We start from the raw sequence: 22332 nt of genomic DNA, 5'->3' as shown, positions 1-22332 counted from the left end.
TGAAAGACATCCCCTGCAGTTTAGGCTAAGGTGTTTTTGTTCTGTCAAGCTTAAGGTTTTTCTCCCTCTTACAAATAAAATTACTTGTCAACATCTGGATGAGGGCGTCCAGTCAAAGCTGTGTGAACTATGAAAGATATCACCTTTTACTGTTTTCATCCAGAGGAGTCTAGGGGAATGCCTGAGACTAAACTAGGCTGCAGCTGATGGTTACATGTTAATTCAGGGAGAACCAGCTGAGAACTGATTGTATAAATATGGGAGACAAGTAATCATTGCAAAGTCTTGCCGTGTGCGAGTGGGAATAAAGAGAGGTCTGCACCACTAATCCTTAACCTCTAGCTTTTGTTGTTACTTCTCTCTCCCATGTATGGCTGTAATTTGAATGATATTTGGAGTTTGCTGGACTCACAGAGCTTGCACTGATTGTGAACTTGCTAATACATGCACCTTCATGTGTTAAATCTATTCTTCTGATGTTGTATTTTCTTTTAATAGATCCGAAGCTAATGATCTTGCTCTTCGATTGGCTCGTCAGTATACAGGTCACTATGACATCGTTACCCTTGACCAGTAAGTAGTAGACGTTTGTAAGGAAAAAACTGATTGAAACTTGGTCGATAGTGAGGCAAGAATTTAGCCAATTTCAAGCAACCTATGAAAAGAAGAGTGAGTTCTTAGATCATAGATCATAGAATCCCTACAGTGTGGAAACAGGCCCTTTGGCCTGCAAGTCCACACCGACCCTTCAAAGAGTAACCCGCCCAGACGCATTTCCCTTACTCTATTACTCTACATTTACCCCTGACTAATGCATCCAACCTACACATGCCTTTCACCTCTTGGATATGGGTTCAAAAGCACTCTCTTGTGCCTTAGAATTGACCCTTGTTTATTATTGTATTGAGAGAAAAAGAAGCAGTTTTCTGTTTCTTCTATTTACAGAATAAAGCAAATCTCTTATCCCAACTGCTGGAAAAGGAATGGAGTTCCACCTTAGTGTTCTTCGAGTAAAGGGCACAGAGTTCAGAAAATTCAGAGCTGTGATGTGTTTTCACATTAGAGACTTGTATTGGTCACAGCCAATGGTTTCAGAATTATCCACTTTTCTCTCTTTATGTAATTTATGGAAAACAGTCTGGCACAAACTATCGTCATTGAGCATGGAGGTGTGGGTGCTGTGGGCTCTTTGCTGAAAGTTTCCATTTACTGAAAATGTTGAGTTAAGAAGGACAAAGAATTTAGTGTTGCAGGTGCATTGCTGACACTCCAAATTCCATGTTTTGCATTGATCCTGGATTTCTTTCACTTTCCATACAGTGCTTATCATGGACATGTAACGTCTTTGATAGATATCAGCCCCTATAAATTTCAAGAGCTCCCTGCTGGAGGGCAGAAGGACTTTGTGCATGTTGTGAGTATTGATAACAATAAGCTTCCTGATGTCTTAACGCAAAAAACGTTTATAGTGAGGACTGAGCCAAATCCAGCAGATAGGATCTCTCATCTACCACTCGTAAGAGTGGCATGCCCAGACAAGGCAGAGGAAGAAATCAGTAAAGCTTCTTGGTGTTAATTTGCATCCCACTGAATTGTGAAGAAATGCAAGTGTTCACAGAAACAGACTTGTTTGTGAATCTCTGTAAGCTCATTTATAAACAATGGCCACTCGAGTGCACTGGATGGCAGTTACTATTATCCACATATCTGTGCCAACCAGCAAGTACCATCATCCAGAGAGTACTGAAGGGGTGAAAATAGATATTGAGTTTTCAGCATAGATTAGCATGACTGTGTGAAAATTTTAGTCCTAATTTAGAGGAAGCTTTCTGTACTTTGTTCTATTGAGTCACTGGAATTGGGGATCCAGCACACTCAAAATCTAAGAAATTGAGTGCAATCTAGTTTGGATAGCCTAGGGTTAAGAATTCCTGAAATCTTTTGTATTGTTGCTCCTTTGGTAAATGTGAGTTTATGAATGAGATGGTATTTTTTTACTTTCCTGCTTTTAGGCACCTTCCCCAGATACCTACAGAGGAAAGTACAGAGAAAACCATCCTGATCCAGCCTCAGCCTATGCAGATGAAGTAAACTCGTTGATTCAAGATGCACAAAAGAGAGGCCGCAAGGTTTGTGGAATATTGAACAAAACTGGTTGTGCAATGCTGGATTAATATTATCCACCCACGACTTTATATCAGATTGCAAAATCACCGAGGAGTAATTTAGATTAAAAGTGTGTTTCTTTTTCTCTATAGCTGTCTGACCTGAAGCAGGATCACCATTCTTTTACACTACATTTTAAATATCAGTACTACCAAAAGATCAGCAATGTGCTGCACCTGACTATAGCTATGGTCACACACACAAATATTGTGATAATTATGTGGTTATGACTTTTTATCATTAGCTATACTTCCTTGAAGTACGGTTTTTGCAAAAGTAATTTGGCTTGTACTTACATTTTTTTTGTGTGGAACCTGATACTTATCTGGCAAAGATGTTGTGACATAAGTCTACAAGTTTCTAATTGGTGAAAAACTGGATTTTTATTTCCAGAATCGCAAGTCTTTGATAAATGTTGTTTTGGCAGGAAAGTACAATAAAGTTGTATGAGCGTTGTACATTTGTGCTGTAATGTAACAGAGATGGCAGCTTGCAGTATTTATGGTGACACCTCAAGCTTTCCATTAAAATCTGGCTCTTTTACCTCTGAAAGCTGGGAGCAGAAGCAGCACAGACTGATGGGATACGAATCACCTTATTCTCTCAGCTGGAAGGGTACAATATGAAATGGGTTTGTACAGTCTGAATCCAGCAGGAAACTCAGATTTCACACAAAGTTTTAAAGTTACTTCGGCAGCTCCAAAATAAAAGTATGGAAATAGAAGGAAAATAAATGACTGAGATGTTTTTGAGTTTGAGTGGGTAAACACATTGAGGGATGTGGAGGTAGGGCACAAGAGTGCTGCTGCTATAGAGGGTTCTTTCATTGTCCATTGTAAATATATGTATGAAGCCCTGAGAAACAGCAATCCCTGTGCAAATTCATTCTCACACTCCTGATGTTAAAGATGTAAAGTTGCCATCCCAGTTTCATCATAACACAACCATATTTCTTCACAGTGTAGTAATGGCAAGCTCAAACTTGGATGCTTGCGTTATTACATTTAGGCTGCTTAGTGATGTGCTTATTAAAAAATTGTTGCTCACATGATAACATTTCACTCCTTGTGTCACAAAGTGATGCTGATGAATTTTACTGTCTGGGGATTATCTCAGAGCTGCTGCCTCTCCCTCCCACACCATCACAACTTCGCCAGACTGACAATGAGAACATCGTCCAACATCTGGCAAAGCTATGATGCTTGAGTAGGAGCTGCTCTGGAGGAAATTCTCAGCCCATATCCTGCCCCAGTGATTGTATTGTAATTATAGTGAACCATCGGCAGGGCAAGTGACTTGTTGCAGGTTGCAATGTACCAAATTGATCCATTCTGATATTAATGGTTCCACTTCCTCCATGCTTGTATGCAAAATATGGAAATTCAGAGTGCAGTGTTTCTTGCCAAATCACTTGTCCTAAGTCCAAAAGATTAGGTAGGTCATGACCTTATTCTTTTCTTTACTAATGGATAGTTTTCTTTTCTTTTTTTCCCCTTCTGTTGGATATTTTTGCAGGTAGCCATGATGTTGGTCAGTCGCAGAGAGAGTAAAGGCTAGTGCCATGTGTGTAAGTGGCACCTCTGGTGTGCAGTAATATATCTGAAGCACAGCTTCTCAGTTACCCTCTAACTACTTCACCAAGGCCAGAGACGTGGTTTATTTCCAGAAGGATCATCTGCTATGGAACTGTATATTTCAAGGAGGGCTCTTAACTTTTAACCTAATATCTGGTGTAGTTACAAATTACAACAGGAAACTTGTCTTTTCTTTCTGACTTAGGCAAGTGAGCAAGTAAAATATACTAAAATGGATTACTTGTTTTTCAAGGAACTTTGATTGAAGCAATTTGCAGATTGTGCCTTTGATGTTTCCTCCTAAATATTTGCATTCTTGCTTACAGGCCTTCATAGAAACCTGTGCAAAACAAATCAGAGGTGGAAAGAAAGCAAACCAGTTAACAATTTTATTGAAGCTGTGCCTAAATCATTCTATCTGGCCACATATGTGACATATGTGGAATGAGCTGTCAGAGGAAGTGTTAGAGGCTGGCACAGCTATGCATCTGGATGGGTGTATGATTAGGAAGGGTTTGGAGAGATATGGACCAAATGCTGGCAATTGGGACAAGGTTAATTTCGGATATCTGGTCGGCATGGACAAGTTGGACCACAGGGTCCGTTCCCGTGCTGCTGTACATCTTTGACTCATCAGCCACTGGACTAAAAACAGCACTCTCTCCCACCCCCACCCTCCTCTAGCTTATCTCTCCATGCTTCAGGCTCTCTGCCTTTATTCCTGATGAAGGGCTTTTGCCCGAAACGTCGATTTTGCCTGTCCTCGGATGCTGCCTGAATTGCTGTGCTCTTCCAGCACCACTGATCCAGATCTGGTTTCCAGCATCTGCAGTCATTGTTTTTACCTCTTAAAAACAGCAGGAAGCAGTGGGATTTCAGCCCTACATATGAAAACATTTTTATGACTTAATTTTACAAATGGCACATGCAACCTTGAATTCGCAATAGAATACTCTGGCAGGCAAAGTATGCTGAGGGTATACAGTGATTTCAATTGTCTTTGTTTCTTTTGTTTTAGTGACTGTGAAATGATGAACTGTTCTGTCTCCTGGGGTTCAGTCCAACCACTGACTATCTAGTTCTTTTTGGCACAGTGCAAGCTGGAGGTGTGTATTATTGATGACATCTTCTTTTGAATAGATGGCTGCGTTTATTGCTGAATCCATGCAGAGTTGCGGAGGTCAAATAATCCCACCAGCTGGCTACTTCCAGAAAGTGGCAGAGTATGTACCCCATTTGTGTTTCTCTTTAAGGAAGAAAGATCCAATGTAGCTTTTAATTTATCGTTAAAAGTTTTTGTAAAAATTTCCAGAGAACAAAATTGATTGGGGGTTTTAAACTGCACTGATCTGACCTCCACTTTATGTTTTGGGCTTGACCATTTGAAATTTGTTTAATATTATATGTTGCTTAATTAACTTATCCTGGGGAACATCTGTCTTTGTTTTCTTCCTTACCATGATTTGATTCCCGATTGTACATATTATTGCATCACCTGGGTATATAACCAGCTCTCTGGCCTCTGTCACAGACTCTTCTGATCCAACTGCTAAGAAAGCCTCAAGAGGAACCCAGGTGCCTCTCTGTTTTTTTTCCCCCTTTTCTTCCATTTCTCCCAGGAATGTCTTAGCTTCTGCTGTGCCTCTCTCTGATATTATGGCGAAATTAAGGAATTTGTTGTACAGTATATCTATGTTCCTACCATATCAGCATATTGATCACAGACTCAAATTGTCACTACTGGGGCAGCTACCTTCAGTCAGGGAATTTCCTGTCTCATTCTGTCCACAAAGCAGACAGGCCCTCCCTGAAGGGAACAGGTTACAGTAGGACTCACACCCCCAAAAACAAAGCCATAAGGGCAGACGAGTGCCAAAACAGGCTGGTTAAGCTTCCTGTCTGATTTCTTTGAGATTTCCGCAGTTATGTTGTGACATTTTAGGTTTTGTTGCCCTGATCCCTTCACCTCTTATGCCAACCCGCCACAATCCATGGTTCCTTATGTCCCTCATGCCAATGCACAGCACTCATAGGTGAGGTGAGAGTCACTGGCCTTGGCATCAAACGGTGTATTTGACTGAGCATTTCATCAAGCCCTAGCAAAACTGGAGTTAATAGGAACCGGGGAACCTCTCTTCTGGTTGGAATCATACCTAGCATAAGGGAAGATGATTGATTGTTAGAGGTCAACCATCTTAGCCCCAGCACATCTCGGCAAGGGTTCCTCAGTGTAGAGTCCTCGGCCCCACCACCTTTTGCTGCAACAATGACATTCTCTCGGCATCATCGGATAAGAAATAGGGATGGTCACCTGTGATCGCACCATGTTCAGTAGCATTCGTGACTCTCCAGATACTTAAGCAGTCCATGTCCAAATGCAGCAAGACCTGGAAAATGTCCAGGCTTAGGCTGAAAAGTAACATTTGCATTAGGCGAGTATGACAACCTTCAACAAGAGACAATCCCCTTGGTGTCATTACATTGCTGAATGCCCCCATTATCAACATCCTCAGGAGTTACCATTGACCAGAAACTGAACTAGACTTACCAAATAAATACAGTAACTACAAAAGCACCTCAGACGCCAGGAATTCTGTGGTTAGTAACTCAGAATAACTCAGGTCCTGTCATTTTTAATGCTTTTCACCATCTACAAGCACAAGACAGGAGTGTGATGGAATGCAACTCCAAATATATCAAGAAGGTTGACACCATACAGGACAAAGCAGTCCACTTCACTGGCCCCCCCAATCACCATGTTCACCATTCACTATTCTCACCAGTGACGCAAAGTGGCAGTGTAGCATCTACTGGATTCACTGCAGTTACTCCCCAAGACTCCTCCGACAGCATCTTCCAAATCCACATCTTTACCATCTAGAAGGATAAGGGTAGCAGAAAGAATGGGAACACCACACCGATAAGATCTCCTGCGAGCCACACTCCATCCTGACTTAGGAGTATAATGTTCCTCCCTCACTATTGCTGGCTCAAAATCCTGCCAGTTCCCTTCCTTACAGAACTGTGAGTGCCCCTGTACCCAAGGATTGAAGAGATTCAAGACGTCAGCTCACCAGCACTTCCTCCAGGGCAGTTAGAGAAAGACCATAAAGACTGGCTCAGCTAGCAATGTCCAGATCCCATAAACAAAGTTTTAAAAATCACCTAGTGAACACTATGTAGAGAACTAATGAGCCCATCACTAACAATGGCATAGATGGAACTGCTCAGCGAAAGTAAAACCTTCCTTTTGAAAATTAACTGTTCTTTGCACAATCTCATAAAAGTGTCCATCTGACAGAACATTAAAATATCAATTGAGAGTCTTCAAACATTTCATATCTCTTAACCATAAATCTTGAGACAGTGACAAACAAGCTCACAGAAGGATCCACTTCTAAACATTAAAAGACATCAATGAAGCATAGTCAACCGTTCTCTTCACATGTCAAAACAAAACCCCACTGAGTTATACTATGATTCTAGGCTGTCAGCCAGGAATCCATCATGAGATATGGAGGGTATTGGTAAAACCTTTCGATTTTACATTTTACAAAGATTCTTGAATCCAGACTACTGTTCACAATTTCTCAAAACTTGTGGAGGACTAAGGAGTTGGCTGGGTGTGGAGCACAAGCGCCAGGCTCAGTATCTGCACCTAATCACATGCCAGCAAACATTGGGTCTGCTGGGATTGGACTGGAATCAAGTCCAACTTGTGAATTTTCCAACACCGCAAAATTCCAAGCCATAACCTTTTTACTTCCACATTTCAATTTATAATGCAGAATAATAACATCTATTTTACCTGTGTCATTTGTGTTTCTAACTTAATTTTGCAATTCTACTTTATATCCACATTAAATGCCAAACTCTTCCAAAATGTTTTCCAGTTATTTATCAAGGGAGTGCTGAAGGATAAAGACAGATTTCAGGCAAACACATGATGTGTTGTTTCTTTATTTTGTTCATTAAGGCAAGTTGTTTACTCGCATTTGGTTTCTCAGTGTGATTACAGGCATAGAATACAAACTGCCTTTATTGCTGGATGGCATTGCATTATTGTCAAAGCACTGTCGTAGCAAGAGATTTCTATTTGTCAAGAACATTTGGTACCATGGATGGAATATTGATTAGTACAAACAGCAGTTCTTGAGTGGAGTGGGAGGCTAAAATATTTTATAAATTTGAAGTTTAGCCCAAACCTCTTATTTTGGAACCTAGACAAGGGGCCAAGCAGCCAACTTGCATTGAGGATATAAGTTGCCAATTTAAATATTGTAATGAGCTTTCCGTTATTTTTGTTTAACCACTGGCTAGTCAAGTTTCCCTTGGGACTTGGGCCCTGGCCCCAACCTCAGATCACCCACAGCCTCCATCACGCCAACCCTCACTCCTTCAGGCATCTGATCCCGAATGCACTCTCCTACCAAACCCCACCCAACCCCTACTTACTCATAACTCCAGCCATCAAGGCTCTTCCATAATCGTTAATCCCCGATCCCTCTTCTCTTCAGACATTCTGGGGTTTGAAGGGAGAAAAGCTGGGCTGTGCTGTAAATGCAGTGCCTCTGATGATGGGCCAAAAGGCCTCCATCTGCACTGTCAGGGTTCAGAGCACGGCTGACCACTGGAACAGGTGAAAGCTGGGCGGGGCTGTAAGGTCACCTTGGTTCTCTCAGACTTTAGAAGTTGTTATGCCTTCCAACAATCCCTCATGGCCCATTGTACATTTTAGACCATTTCTATAACTACACTCCTAGTATTCTCCAATAGTATGAGCCATGTGGAGAGATTTTTTTTTTAAAAGCTTGTGACAATCGAATAAAGCTCTTCTCCCTCCACACATTTGGTAACAAGCCAAACTTTGCATTCATAAATTTCATTCAAAGCTTTTAAATCTCAAGTGGTTAATCCCTTACCAAAGAAAACAAATTTTGGTTCAGATTCTCCCTATGGAGCACCCCTGCCTGTGTGCAGTCACATCATTCCAAGCCAATATTTCGTAGACATATTTGCTTGCTGCCAGTTTTTCACTAACAAAGCATTTCACAAAAGGCAGGTACACATGCACAATGAGAGCCTTTCTGTGGTGTCAGCAGACACAGCCTGTGCATGTCAATCAACGCAATGTTTAATAAGTTATTTATAACCCTCTCTGACAGTTGAAGCTTATTTTTATATATAAACTTTAGAGAGTATGGCACTTAGAAAAAAATCTTCAGGTCACAACAGTTAAACAGACATTACCACTCTTCAAAAATGTTTACATTCACTCCATCAACTTGTGACTTGCAGGTTAAAGTCCTTGCAACAGCCAGAACATGGGTTCAATGGTAAATGATAGTTCACAGGCAAAATGTTTTTAAGAACTGAACATCTGAAGAAACCCACCAGTCTGCAACTGGGGTGGAAGAGACATTTTAATGCAAACCTGATTTCATAAAGAATATGTTGTACTGCTTGTTACCTCTTGTGGAACTGGATTCCTGATTTTGTTTTTAGATATGTGCATAATGTGGGAGGAGTGTTCATAGCCGATGAAGTCCAAGTAGGCTTTGGCAGAGTCGGGAAACATTTCTGGGCTTTCCAATTGCAAGGAGAGGACTTTGTTCCAGACATTGTCACCATGGGCAAACCCATTGGAAATGGTCATCCCATGTCCTGTGTGGTTACAACCAAGGAAATTGCAGAAGCATTTGGAGCATCTGGTCTTGAATATTTTAACACAGTAAGTTATTGAAGATTCTAGCTCTCTAAAGATTTTAGAGAATTCTAAGTGTAAAAGCTAGCCATTATTGAACATGGAGATTCTGGATTCCAGGTCTTAGGTCTGTACTGAGTTAGCTGATCTTAGCTAGGCTGATGGAAAGTTCCACTATAGTTCATCAAACATCCTAAACAGGGAGCAACAAAAATTAACAAATAGCTTCTGTTCTTGACCACCATCCAGTGATGCCATGTTTACCCTCATGGCAAGTACATGAATATGGGTATCTAATATTGACATCTCTGTCACTGCATAAGCTACTACCACTCACTTCCAGATTCAAATTGAGAACCTGGTGAGATCATGGAAACTGTTCCTCTTTGTAATACAAAACCCAGTGAGATTTAATAAAGGGAGGAGAAACCAGACACTGTGTTGGGGGAGGGAGGAGGGTGTGGCAATGGTGTTAGTCAATGATGTCTGAAGTTTCTACTTATGTGAAGAAAACGTAAAATGATTCCCGATCTTAATTTGCAACATAACTAATTTCTGGGCTTGTGTTTTCTTCCCCTGTAGACGGTGTTTAACCATGGTGAAAAATCTGAAAAAAATGAATAACAATGCTTACATTGTTGTGAAGGGAGTTTTAATTACCACAGGAATACACTTCTGGGAGACGCCTATCATGACAGTACATGAAACGCAATTGGTTATAAAGATTGCTGTTAAAATTACTTGGGTGTATCAATTATGTCTTCCTCAATCTGATTCTTTCTTTTTCTGATCCCACCCTTTGAATATATTCCTTTTGCTCAGAGGATTCTCTGGCATTTTTAACACCTTTCTCTTTCTTAGCAAAGAAGTGACCCAGTACAATTTTTCTTTCAATAGTGTTCTTATGACAAATATTACCATGACCCAGTCTTGTTTTTGGACCTTTAGCTGCTGTCAAGTTAAGACTAACAATATGCATTTAAGTAGCACTTTTAATTAGTGCTACTTAAAAAATGACCAGAGGAGCAATGTCAAACAAAATTTGATACCCTAAATATAAGGTAATTTTAAGCTGGAGCCAGGTCAAAGATGTCTGTTCTAAAGAGTACATCATCTAAAGAATGAAATGAAGATATTCAAAGAGAGAATTCCAGAGTCTTGGTCCGGGGTAGTTGATGGCATGGTCCCTAATCTTGTTCCAAATTGAGGATGCTGACAAGGCCAAGGTTAGAGGAGTTCAGGTATCTCAGAGTTGTGGCATTGGAGGAGCTTAGAGATATGGAGGGACAAGGTCATGCGTTGGTGAGAAACTAAAATTGAAGCTTTGCTTAAACTAAGAGTCTGTGTAGGTCAGCAAGGTTTAGTGCACGACAGGATTTGATGCGAGTTAACCTGAACAGCAGAGCTGTGGATCACCTGAAGTTTACAGATGGTGGAATCCAGGAAGGTGGCCACGTATGCATTCGATAAGCAAGCTGAAGGGCATCAAAGGCATGGATTAAGGTTTCACAGCCGATAAGCTCAAGCAGGGGGTGGACTTTGGTAACATCATAGATGCTGAAATAGGTGACCTTCATGATGTAAACACAAAATCTAAACAGTTCGCATACTGGAAATCTAAAATAAAAGCAAAACACGATCCGGTCAGGTAACATTTGTAGAAAGCTAATGATCTTTTCCTCAGAGCTGAGAAAAACATGTTAGAAATATAGTAGGTTATGCAGTTAGAGCTGTAACAGCACATACAGAGCTAGTGACAGGTCGGAGAGGGGAAAGAACAAAAGGGAAGGTCCACAGTGAGAAAAAAAGCTGAAAATTCTGCAAACACCCATCTGTTAAGCAGCAGTCACAGAGTCAGGCAGAGTTTCAGTCCAGTGGTCTTTCATCGACCGGCACTTTCCTGTGTTTTAGGTATTTCCAGCATTTTCTGTCTTTATTTCTGATTTGTTGATGTTGTAAGATCTGTGATAGTTGGCAAGCAGGATTGACAAAATGACAAAAAAGGATGCTGGTGAAAGCAGAAAATGATGATAACAGTGACAAGGACAGAAACAGAAGATTTGTCTCAAGGAGGTGGAAAAAGGAAAGCAGAACCATTCAAATAGTGTTATCCAAAAACAAACGAAAAAGGCAAAGAAGTAAAACATGAACAGAGTTTATGGTTCCGTCCACTATATTATCATCAACCTGCCCAGGAATTGTGTGGTTAGGCTGGGTTTAGTTTCTTGGGAACAGAAAAGGGATTGAAAGGGGGTTTGAATTGAGGTGCAATAAATACTATAAGATACCTCCCAGGTCTAATAAGTCAATAACTATGGCATAGACATGAAGTCGTTTGCAGAAGGATTAAGGGGATTTGCGGAGTAATACTTTCATGTTGAGTGTGATGGACAATATGTAACTTACTGCCTGAAAGGATTATGGAGACAGAAATATTCATTACATTTAGAATATACTTGAATATTCTTGTGAGGTGTCATACAAGGCTGTAAACCAAGAGCTGGAAACTGGGATTTAACTCTTTCACAATTGGCAAAGCCATGATCAATCAATGAGCCTACTCTTGTGTCATAAATCTTCTGAGTTCCAATATTGGTTATTCTTGCATGAGATGTGAGTTTTGCTGGCAAGTCCAGCATTTGTTATCTATCTCTCGTTGCCCTTTTTGTAAGGGCAGTTAATGGTTAACCACATTGCTGTGTCTTTGGAATTACATGTAGGCCAGACCGGCAATGATAGTAGATTTCCTCCCCTCGAGCACATTAATGAACTAGATGAGTTTCCATCCTGTACATCTATATGACTCTATGATAATTGACTATCATATTTCTAGTCATCATTTCTGTGACTGCTTTTTCGTTCCTTTTCTCTTATTAATTATTTGAATATAAATTCAAACAGCTGCTTTGAACCCATGTCCCTAGAGGGTAGTGCTTTGCTGAGTTACTAGTCCAACAACAATAGTACCAACTGCCCTGTATTTGACCAGCTTCCCATGATAATTAGGCAGGTAGGCACTTTTCCTTTTGCTGGTGTAGTGGACAGCGAAGAAGGTTACCTCAGATTACAACAGGATCTTGATTAGATGGGCCAATGGGCCGAGAAGTGGCAGATGGAGTTTAATTCAGATAAATGCAAGGTGCTGCACTTTGGGAAAGCAAATCTTAGCAGGACTTATACACTTAATGGTAAGGTCCTGGGGAGTGTTGCTGAACAAAGAGACCTTGAAGTGCAGGTTCATAGCTCCTTGAAAGTAGAGTCACATGTGGATAGGATAGTGAAGAAGGCGTTTGGTATGCTTTCCTTTATTGGTCAGAGTATTGAGTACAGGAGTTGGGAGGTCATGTTGCGGCTGTACAGGACATTGGTTAGGCCACCTTTGGAATATTGTGTGCAATTCTGGTCTCCTTCCTATTGGAAGGATGTTGTGAAACTTGAAAGGGTTCAGAAAAGATTTACAAGGATGTTGCCAGGGTTGGAGGATTTGAGCTATAGGGAGAGGTTGAATAAGCCAGGGCTGTTTTCCCTGGAGTGTCAGAGACTGAGGGGTAACCTTATAAAGGTTTACAAAATCATGAGGGGCATGGATAGGATAAATAAACAAGGTCTTTTCCCAGGGGTGGGGGCTCCAGAACTAGAAAGCATAGGATGAGAGGGGAAAGATACAAAAGAGACCTAAGGAGCAACTTTTTGACACAGAGTGGTGCGTGTGTGAACTGAGCTGCCAGAGGAAGTGGTGGGGGCTGGTACAATTGCAACATTAAAAAGGCATCTGGATAGGTATATGAATAGGAAAGGGTTGGAGGGATATGAGCCAGGTCTGGCAGGTGGGACTAGATTGGGTTGTGGTATCTGGTCGGCATGGACGGGTTGGACTGAAGGGTCTATTTCCGTGCTGTACATCTCTATGACTCTACTGTTAGAACAGGTATTCTCGCAAGTAAAGTATCTGTGTTAAGGGTGGGATATAGATTTGTGAGCATGTATCCCTTCTTTTGTTAACTTCAACTTTTTTGAAAACAGTTTTGCACATTGCTACTTCCATTTTGGTGTTGGAATAAAGGGGCGGACAGAGTTTTTGACCCTAACCTACCTTTACATATCTCAGTTTGGAGGTAACCCAGTCTCATGCGCTATTGGTCTGGCAGTCCTGAACATCATCGAGAAGGAGGATCTCCATGGGAATGCAACCAGAGTAGGAAACTATATGATGAACTTACTGAAAGAACAACAAGCCAAACATCTGCTTATTGGGGATGTCAGGTAATATTTTGCCAATCCAGATTGTTAGCGGTGTGTGAACAAATCTAAACTCCATTAGGGAGGATATGGACTGGATGGATCATCACAGTGGTACATTCTGAACGTGATCCAGCTAGCAATTGGTGGAAGAGTTCTTAAAGTTCTCGCGACACATGGAGTAAGTGGGCTTGTGTTAAGTATGAAACTGGATGTTAAAAATCCCAAACCCCATTCCAAGCTGCCTCAGTCCCACCCTCTCCTCGTGTGAGCAAGGCAGAACAGACAAAGGCAACTAACTCATTGCCGAATGGAGCTTACCTTATTTCAAAAATTTCAATGAGACTAAATGCCTCACCATTTTAAACTTTAGGGTAAAACAAAACTGGTCCATTTCCCCTCCCCAGCCCTTGTTCTGCTGACCTCTGTCCAAGCTGCTGTTAAGCTTCATCAATCCCCAATTATCTATCCACTATAACCTCCCACCACTTAGCCTTTCGAATGTCTCACTCCCTCTTATCTGCAGCTTGGTGCCAAAGACCTACCTTCCCCTCAGCCTTTTAATCAGTCAGGCAATCTGGTTGCATGGACCTGTAAATATTGGGCCATTGTTGCTCATTATGGTACTGTTTTTTTGGTATGTAGCTAAAATTTCATACAGGACATTTCTATTGGGCTGATATTGAGTTGATATGTTCTGCTCCAGGAATAACCCTTGCTTGGCTGAGCCACAGTGCTCGAGTTCAGGGTAGTGAGAACCAAGCCCTTAGGGACCCCAAAGTGTGCAATGGGATATTGCTGAAGTTCAACATACCACAGGCACACAGCAACACAGCACAAGGTACTGATGAACTTTCCACCGGTTATCCTAGGAAGGTCACCCTCCCTGTAGCATGGTTATCTGGTGCTGAGTGGAAGAATTTCCGTTCCTGGAAACTGAGGACTCCCCTTGGTTCCATGAGTGAGCTGGACTGACACATCATGGAATTTCTATGATCTTGTAGTTCTTGTCGTTCATGCTGGTAGAAGTAATGTGCTCGGAAATGTTGCTAAATTCAGCTTGCTGAGTTGCTAAGTCCAGCCTGTTTGAGCTGAATGCTGTGGTAGATAAATGGGTATTGAGTCCAGGAGGAGGGATGTCAATGAAGTGAACTCTATTTTAATGTTCTGTCAAACCACTCAACTGGAACTAATATTATAGACCAGCCAAGTAATCCATCAAAACATTCGACTAGATCCAAGATTTTGAGAAGTCAGGAAATCACATATTACAACGTATTTAGCTTTTACAATATTTTTCAGCATTCAATTAGATTTCCCGTCAGTTGGGAAGCTCAAATTGTTGATTTAGGGATCATAGTGGGTATCTAATTATTGAAGGCAAGAGAGATGTGGCTGGGCTTGGTGTGAAATGGTCTTAAGTGGTATAACTGGTGTTTGGTACTTATGAAATGAAACCTGGATGTTACTCTGTTGTGGGTAAGAATGGACTGTTTCATTATCAGGAGAGTTATAAATAGATTTGAACAGGGGAATGAATAATATATAGCCCTAGCCCCAGCTTTTAAACTGAGGGAAGGTCAGAGAGCAGCTAAAATTGCTGGACCAGGAGTGCCTGAGGGAAGTTTTAAAATGATGTCCTAGGACGGTAATGCACCATTCCCTGGAATCTTCCTTTTTTTTACTGTCTTCAAACAAATCTCCCTCCCCTGCCCTAAGCATGGATATACTGCCTAACTCACAAAGATTGTAAATGTCTAATGGATCTAGTCTTGAGTGCCAAGTTAAACATGCTATTTCTTCAATACACTTCATATTTCTCTTACTGCAGAGGTGTTGGATTTTTTATTGGAGTTGACCTGGTGAAAGATCGAAAGAAGAGAACACCAGCCAAGGCGGAAGCACAATATATAATCTACAGGTAAAGTGCGTGCCAGTGTCCAAGGCTGTTTGTTTTTGTAACTGTTAATTGAAAAACCAGAGCTGATAAGGAAGTCACAAGGACTGGAAAAGTGAAACAGCAAATGTACACTTCAAAGATAAATTGTTGCTCAGAGTTGCTGAGTCATGAACCAACAATTTCAATTGATGTTTTGGTTATCTATCCACATTGTTGTTCACTACTGGAATGAACTCATATTTTAAAACAATCAGTGGGTGTCATGGATACTGGGGTTTGGAAACAATTTCCTGCCATTGTGGGGACAAAATGTATAGAGCAGCCCCTCCATCCATTTATATTTGTTGGCGTGAATCCCAAACCAACTATCCTGTTTCAATAGCACCAGTGAACTTGCCAGAAGCATGCCCCACTGGGACTCTACTTATGTCAGAGTAGGGCACCAGATTGCTAGACACAGTGTGCACCAATGACATTGCTGTCTGCATCTCTTGGATCTGAGGGAATAAAATTGGATGTACAAGGGAGAATGGTTGAGCCAAGATTGAAGGTTTTGCAAGGCACAAGGCTTTTACAGCAGGAATCAAGATTACAGGGAGAAAGGCACATTCTGGTCAATGTAGTAAACCTTTCTTTTTCACTCCTGCAGACTCAAGGAAGAAAAGATATTGCTGAGTGCTGATGGGCCACATCGAAACGTTCTGAAATTTAAACCACCAATGTGTTTTACTATGGAGAATGCAAAGTTTTTGGTAGAGAATATAGACAAAATTCTCTCAGGTATGCCATTCTATAGAAAAAGAGGAATATCAGTGTAGTTAACTAATACATTGTGTGGAGGCAGGTCAAATACTAATAGTTCCCACTCACCCTGGATCCTGGAGGCAAAGGAATCCCGTTCAAGGAATACAAAGACAATATTTTGAAAAATGCTCCAACTGGTGTTCATTGTATTTTTATGTCTTCATTGTGGAATGAACTACAAAAAGAAGAAACGTAAGTCAATATTAATGTCCAGTCCACCATGTTTAATATCTGAATCACAAAGGGTGGTACTCATTCTGTCATGCCCTTTCTGCTCCAGCTTGTGTATGCTCAGCTTCCCTTTGTTCCCAGACCTGACAGCTCTCTCCTCTCCTTATTAATGGTGATAGCTCATCCTTCAGTATTGTTGGCCTTACCTAACTTGATGCAAAGTCCACCTTTCCCCATATTATAGCAGGTGAACCCATTCCAATCCTGAGGAGAGTTAAGCGGATAGCATACTTTGTCATAAATACTTCTGCATTTGAAAGCTGTCAGACAAAAAAAAGGGGGGAATGTAGTGGGATTAAAATGCTGATCTCTTATAAATTGGATTCAAACCTGATGCAAATGATAAGATGCAAGTTTACTATTTCAGGCTGTCAATGACCATTTTAAAATACACTCAGTTGTCTCAATTCAATTCCTGTTGGACGTGAGACCCAATGAAAGATTGCACAGTGTGTCTGACATGGTTACTGTGGGAATGGTAATGCCACATTGAAGTAATATTGTGAGATTGCATTTTAAATCATATTTGAGGCACAGGAGGTGTATTCATTTAACTTTCTTCGTACTTGACCCAGAAGCACTTAATGTTGGCATGAGATGCCCAAAGTGGGAAAATGTCCCATTGTCCAATAATGTTACTTTCCATCTTTCCACTATTTTTGTGCACAACAAAAAAGTAAACCAACTGTATAAATCAGTATCTTTTAATAAGCATAGTCTCAAACGAGCTTTCCTAAGTTTATTCTGCCAACCTTTGTAGTAAGGAGCGATGATTCATTGAGTTCCACGCATAAAAATAGAATTAATAAAAGCCAAGGTTCCACGTTGCAGTGTGAGATAAATGTTTAAACTGTAATAGAAGCAATCTTATGATAAGTAGCTGCTTTTCGATGTGTAAGCAGAAAATGGATATAGCATATTTTAAAGCCTTAGGTAGATTGTGACACCTTCTGGGATTGGGGATGTGGGGGGGGGCGGGGTGTGGGGAAAGTGTGAATTTACTGACAATGGCACTTTACCAGGTCATCACTCAATCAGAGGGTGTGCTTTCTTAAACCAACCTGTTACTCTCTTTCCTCTGTGTTGCCTCTGCCAGGAGATGAGTGGGGTGCATCACATTTATAATAGATCAAGCTTAATAGCATGATTTATTTCCCTGCCCCTTTTTTTGGTACATTTGTAAATTAACAATCTCTTGTCATTTTTACTTGTTTACATTTGCAGATCTTGAGAAAGGAACCAGAGTGGGAGTTCCAAATGAGCAGCTGAAGACAGTGGAAAATGGCAGTCCATTGACCCTCAGTGGCACCAAGAGAAAGGCATGCGAGTTATTTTCATTCAGAAAATCTTCTCGGGTATTCAAGTTCAACGTGAATTTAAAGACAAGGATAGCATTAGAACAGAACTGAGTCCAGCTTAATCAGTTTTAAATCATGCATCAAAACAAAATACAACCAGATGAGCTGAGATAAGTTTAGAATCCCATGTATTCTGCATGTGGATTGCATCATTCCTTGGATTATCATAATTACAAGAGTATGAATTCAGCATAAATGTGGGTGGTACACTTAAAATAGTACACTGGAAATATAAATGCTATTGTAGGTAACTACATCGTGTGGTCTGGTACTGGGCCACTAAAACCTGAGAAGCCTTCCAAGGTCAGACATTTCTCTGTAAATCAACATCAGTCAGGGTGCTAGTGAAGGGAATAGAATTCGCTTCTGCACCTCTGAGCCAGCCGCAATCTCTTAAACTTGAGCAACGTCAGCAACCAGCAACGTCCCCCTATACGATGACAAAGTTGTGTACTGGTGGACAGTGATTAGGTGAGACTAAAACATTCACTGGCCACCACCAGTTCAGAGCCTCCATCATGTCTCACTATGCAGGTTCAGCTATGACCCTCAGTCCTAGATCACTGTCCAGGCTGCTTGCCAGTACCTCCACCTCAGAAACCAGTGGTCTCCTGTGGCCTTGCTGATCAAAAGATACTTGAAATTCAAAACCAGGGAAAACATGTGGTCATTTTTACTCCCCTTATGTCACTAGATTTTCTTAAACCAACCTGTTACTCTATTTCCTTTGTGTTACCTCTGCCAGTAAGTGAGTGGGATGTATCACATTTGGGATAGATGGGGCTTAATAGCATGATTTATTTCCCTGTCCCTTTTTTGGTACATTTGTAAATTATCAATGTCCTGTCATATTTGCTTGTTTACATTTGTAGATCTTGAGTAAGGAACCAGGGTGGGAGATGTCAAGGGAAAATGTCATTCATTGATTTTATTTGGATTGTGTTTTAAAACAGGCTCCCCATGCCAGTGTTCCTGAGTCGAATAACAGCAGCATAAGTGAACCCCACCAGCCTGAAGCTTCACAGAGCGAAGAATCGCCAGATGGAAAAAGTAGCCACTGCAGCAGAACTGCTTGTGGACAACAACAAAGTTCCTGTCGCAGTGGAACTGGTGTGATGTCACACAAAAGGATTAGGACATGAACTGCAAGCTGTGGTATTCTGGTCCTCTTTGCATGTTATCACATCCTTGGCTGCACATGAAAGGGTCTATCGCACATTGGCACATGCGCCATTTAGATTCAGCCTCTCCAAGCTTTTAACAAAGTTTTTTGTTTTTATTTTAATAGGTTTGCACGTTGACTATTAACTATTGCTGGAATCTCCTTTTCAGGTTTTCCCCAATTCAGAACCAATTAGGTAGGGTGACCTAGATTTCCACTGAAGTTAATATGGTCAATCAGGAGGGAATTACAATCCCAACCGTCTCCTCCTTCTACCAAAACACCCAGGAAAATCCTATATTTTTGAATATGAAGGGATTCTAATTTATCTCAAAAGTTATTTGTAAGGATCGATTTTGTTAAAAAATATTTTGACTGTGCTGTAATACTGCCCACTTGTCTGCATGAGTGCAGCTTCAACAACATTCAAAAAAGCTTGATACCATCCAAGATAAAGCAGCCCACTGGATTGGCATTCTATCCATCAATTTCAAAACTCTCTCCCTTTACTACTGATGCAAAGTGGCAGTAGTATGTACCATCTACAAGATAAACCACAGCAATTCACCGAGCTTCCTTCAGTAGCTAGGGCTACAGATGGATGGGAGCACTCTGACCTGCAAATTCCACTCCAAGCTACACACCATCCTGACTTGGAACTGCGTTGCTATCCCTTCACTGGGCAAGATGGTGAACCTCCCTTCCTTATAACCAGCCCTGCAGCAGTTCAAGCTTCTAACTCATCACCACCTGCTCAAGGATAATTGTGGATGGACAATAAATAGTGGCCATGCTTGTGATGCCAGCATCCTGTAAACAGTTTTTTTAATATAAAGTGCCAGATCCCTGATTGTGAATTTAAACTAAATACATATTCCTTGAGGCTCCATGGTATGCAGCCACGTGACGTGAGGCATGGCAATTTGAAGATGAAGTTTTAATGAAGAAAATAAAATTTCAATGTTTTGACCTTAAAATTTATATAGGATCTATTATAATAATATAAAGTTATGTCTAACTAGACACTTTCTACTTGATGGTACAAACAGGAATTCAACTTGCATTTTATAAAATTTCTTTTAAAAAAGGTTGTCATGGATAATTGCGATTTTGTCAGCTATTTAAATCAGCTTTCTTAACATCAGTTTGGCTATTGATTGCAAGTGGAGAAAGTAAGGATACTGTAAGGTACTAAAGCTATGTATCTGAAGTTGGTTTTTAGTGGAATATGTTTATTTTTCAGAGGTTTAAATCAAATGTCTATAGAAATTGTCCTTCAGGTGTTCGGAATTCCAACTCAAATCAACCAAACTTTCAAAACAATTCTCCATTTTTAATCAAACTATATTAAAACAATTCTCAAATCTGTAAAACAAGAAAATACGCAAGCAATGAAATGCTGAGCAGCAGATTTTTAGTTCTCCACATGGTCACAGACCAGATTTATTCTGATGGATACACTACAGATCCTGTCGAAGGTCCTGATACACTAACTGCAGTAATTTCTTGGGAAGTTGTAACTTCTGAAGGTCAGTTACCCAGTGTCTGCAACCCGTTGTAAAAGTACCCAACTAGGAGCTGGAGTCAGAAGGGTCCAACTTAGCTGAATAGTTGTCGAAGAGCAGGTTTGATTTCTCAAACATTTCCAACTGTAAGTCTGCCATACTATGCCCCTTCCCCAAGAGAGACCTGACCCACCTACTTTCACCCACTTACCTGTGAGATTATCACCTCACCCATTCACTTCACACACTTACCTTCTCAAAGTGCCTCTTGGGGCCTTTTAATCCTGGTGTAAGTCAGTTACTGCTGTAGGCAGGGAATGTGCTTGATCAGCAGCACTGGTAAGCTCATCGCTCATACAGGTGACACCTCCTTTTCCCTAACTTACTGGCTTCACATTATCTATCTGCAGAGACATGGGGCGAAATTTGCTGCCCTCCATGAAGTCTGAAGTGGGAAAGCTCACAGACTGCCTTCCCACACTGCTGCTGATTGATGCCCTTGAGGGGGAAAACCCAACAAAACTTGGAAATTACATAATCTGGTGTGAACTCTATTTGCAAAGCTGAAAATGGAATGCCAAAACATTCATTTCTAAGTTTGACTTCTTTTTCAATTAATGCTCACAGAAGAGAACTCATCCTGCCATTGCTGATATTCAGCCAGCACCAGCCCAGCATTCACTGTGTGGGGTTCTCAGAAGGCAGGATTTCTGCCCTGGGATCTTTTCACTTGATACTGGGGGGGGGCCTTCTCTAAAAAAAGCAATATTAGCATGTTGCCAACTCTCTGACTGTGGGTGAGACAACAGTCATCTGGATTCAATACTGCTAGTAGTCTCATCTTTTTGTCATTTTAAATTGTTCAATTAATCTTCCTGATATGTATGCTTTTCTAGAGTAAAAGAATCCAGCTCTATAAGTCTATCATGATAACTAAAGGCCTTTAAATAAAGGATAAATCTAATAAAGCTTTGTATTATCCAGACCCTCTATATCATCATGTCATTTGAGTCCTCTTTAGCGACCAAACTATAAATGAGTACCATGTTGGACTGTAATGCAATATACATGCCTGTACGTTTACAAAATTCTTCATTAATGCCTCACCCACCTCTATAAATGCAATAGGAGCTTTTAAGGTAGCATTAATGTTTTATTCTTCTGTATATGCAATCTGTATGTTAACTGGTTTTTCACTGATATGGTGCTACTCAGTTTTTCAGAAATGGTTTCTTCTCACATCATGATGTCAATAGTGTAACATTCATATATACAAATATAATAAATTGCATAGCACAATTGAGTTAATCCAATTGTATGTACTGATCCAGTCAGCACTCCATTTACTGCTGTCTTCAGAGCAAAATTAGCAAATGGTGAGGTGTCGTTTAGAGACTTTCAGGAATTGATGTGGATGTGACATCTATCTGTTCCTCACATAACTTAGTGCTTTTAGATATGGCCATTATTTAAAAACAGCATTGTACAGTAAGTTTGCAATCAGTAGCAATTGGTAAAGAACCCAAGTTGACTTGAATCAATGTATTAAAGATTTTTGTGGCTGGCAAAGAAGAAACGTTTGTTCCAACAAACGTCCTGAAAAGAAGTAATAGCACAGTTTGTGAACTATTGCATTTACCTGGCACTGAGCACCATTTGTGACCATTAAAAAATAAAGTGGGTATAGTT

At 40.7% G+C, this 22332-nt stretch overlaps 1 protein-coding gene across 2 annotated transcripts in view; it reads left to right on the top strand.

The window, feature by feature from the left end:
* LOC122552249 (ethanolamine-phosphate phospho-lyase-like) overlaps positions 1 to 21951 on the top strand; it is a 40858-nt gene extending 18907 nt beyond the window's left edge. Inside the window, exons 4-13 of one of the 2 annotated variants that reach the window (XM_043694936.2) lie at positions 499 to 573; positions 1321 to 1414; positions 2013 to 2129; positions 4881 to 4963; positions 9246 to 9471; positions 13553 to 13707; positions 15515 to 15604; positions 16233 to 16363; positions 17843 to 17937; positions 18930 to 21951. In XM_043694936.2, coding sequence (XP_043550871.2) covers positions 499 to 573; positions 1321 to 1414; positions 2013 to 2129; positions 4881 to 4963; positions 9246 to 9471; positions 13553 to 13707; positions 15515 to 15604; positions 16233 to 16363; positions 17843 to 17937; positions 18930 to 19118 — 1255 coding nt within the window. In that variant the 3' untranslated portion in view covers positions 19119 to 21951. The remainder of the gene's footprint in view (positions 1 to 498; positions 574 to 1320; positions 1415 to 2012; positions 2130 to 4880; positions 4964 to 9245; positions 9472 to 13552; positions 13708 to 15514; positions 15605 to 16232; positions 16364 to 17842; positions 17938 to 18929) is intronic. The other variant, XM_043694942.2, reaches the window with a different exon arrangement.
* Positions 21952 to 22332: the final 381 nt, after the last annotated feature.

The sequence above is a fragment of the Chiloscyllium plagiosum genome, unplaced genomic scaffold (genome assembly GCF_037043375.1).
Source record: "Chiloscyllium plagiosum isolate Xiang-an unplaced genomic scaffold, Cpla_swu_hap1 HiC_scaffold_1, whole genome shotgun sequence".
NCBI lineage: Eukaryota > Metazoa > Chordata > Chondrichthyes > Orectolobiformes > Hemiscylliidae > Chiloscyllium > Chiloscyllium plagiosum.
Note: the sequence above shows the minus strand (reverse complement) of the source record. Positions and strands in the feature narration are given on the sequence as shown.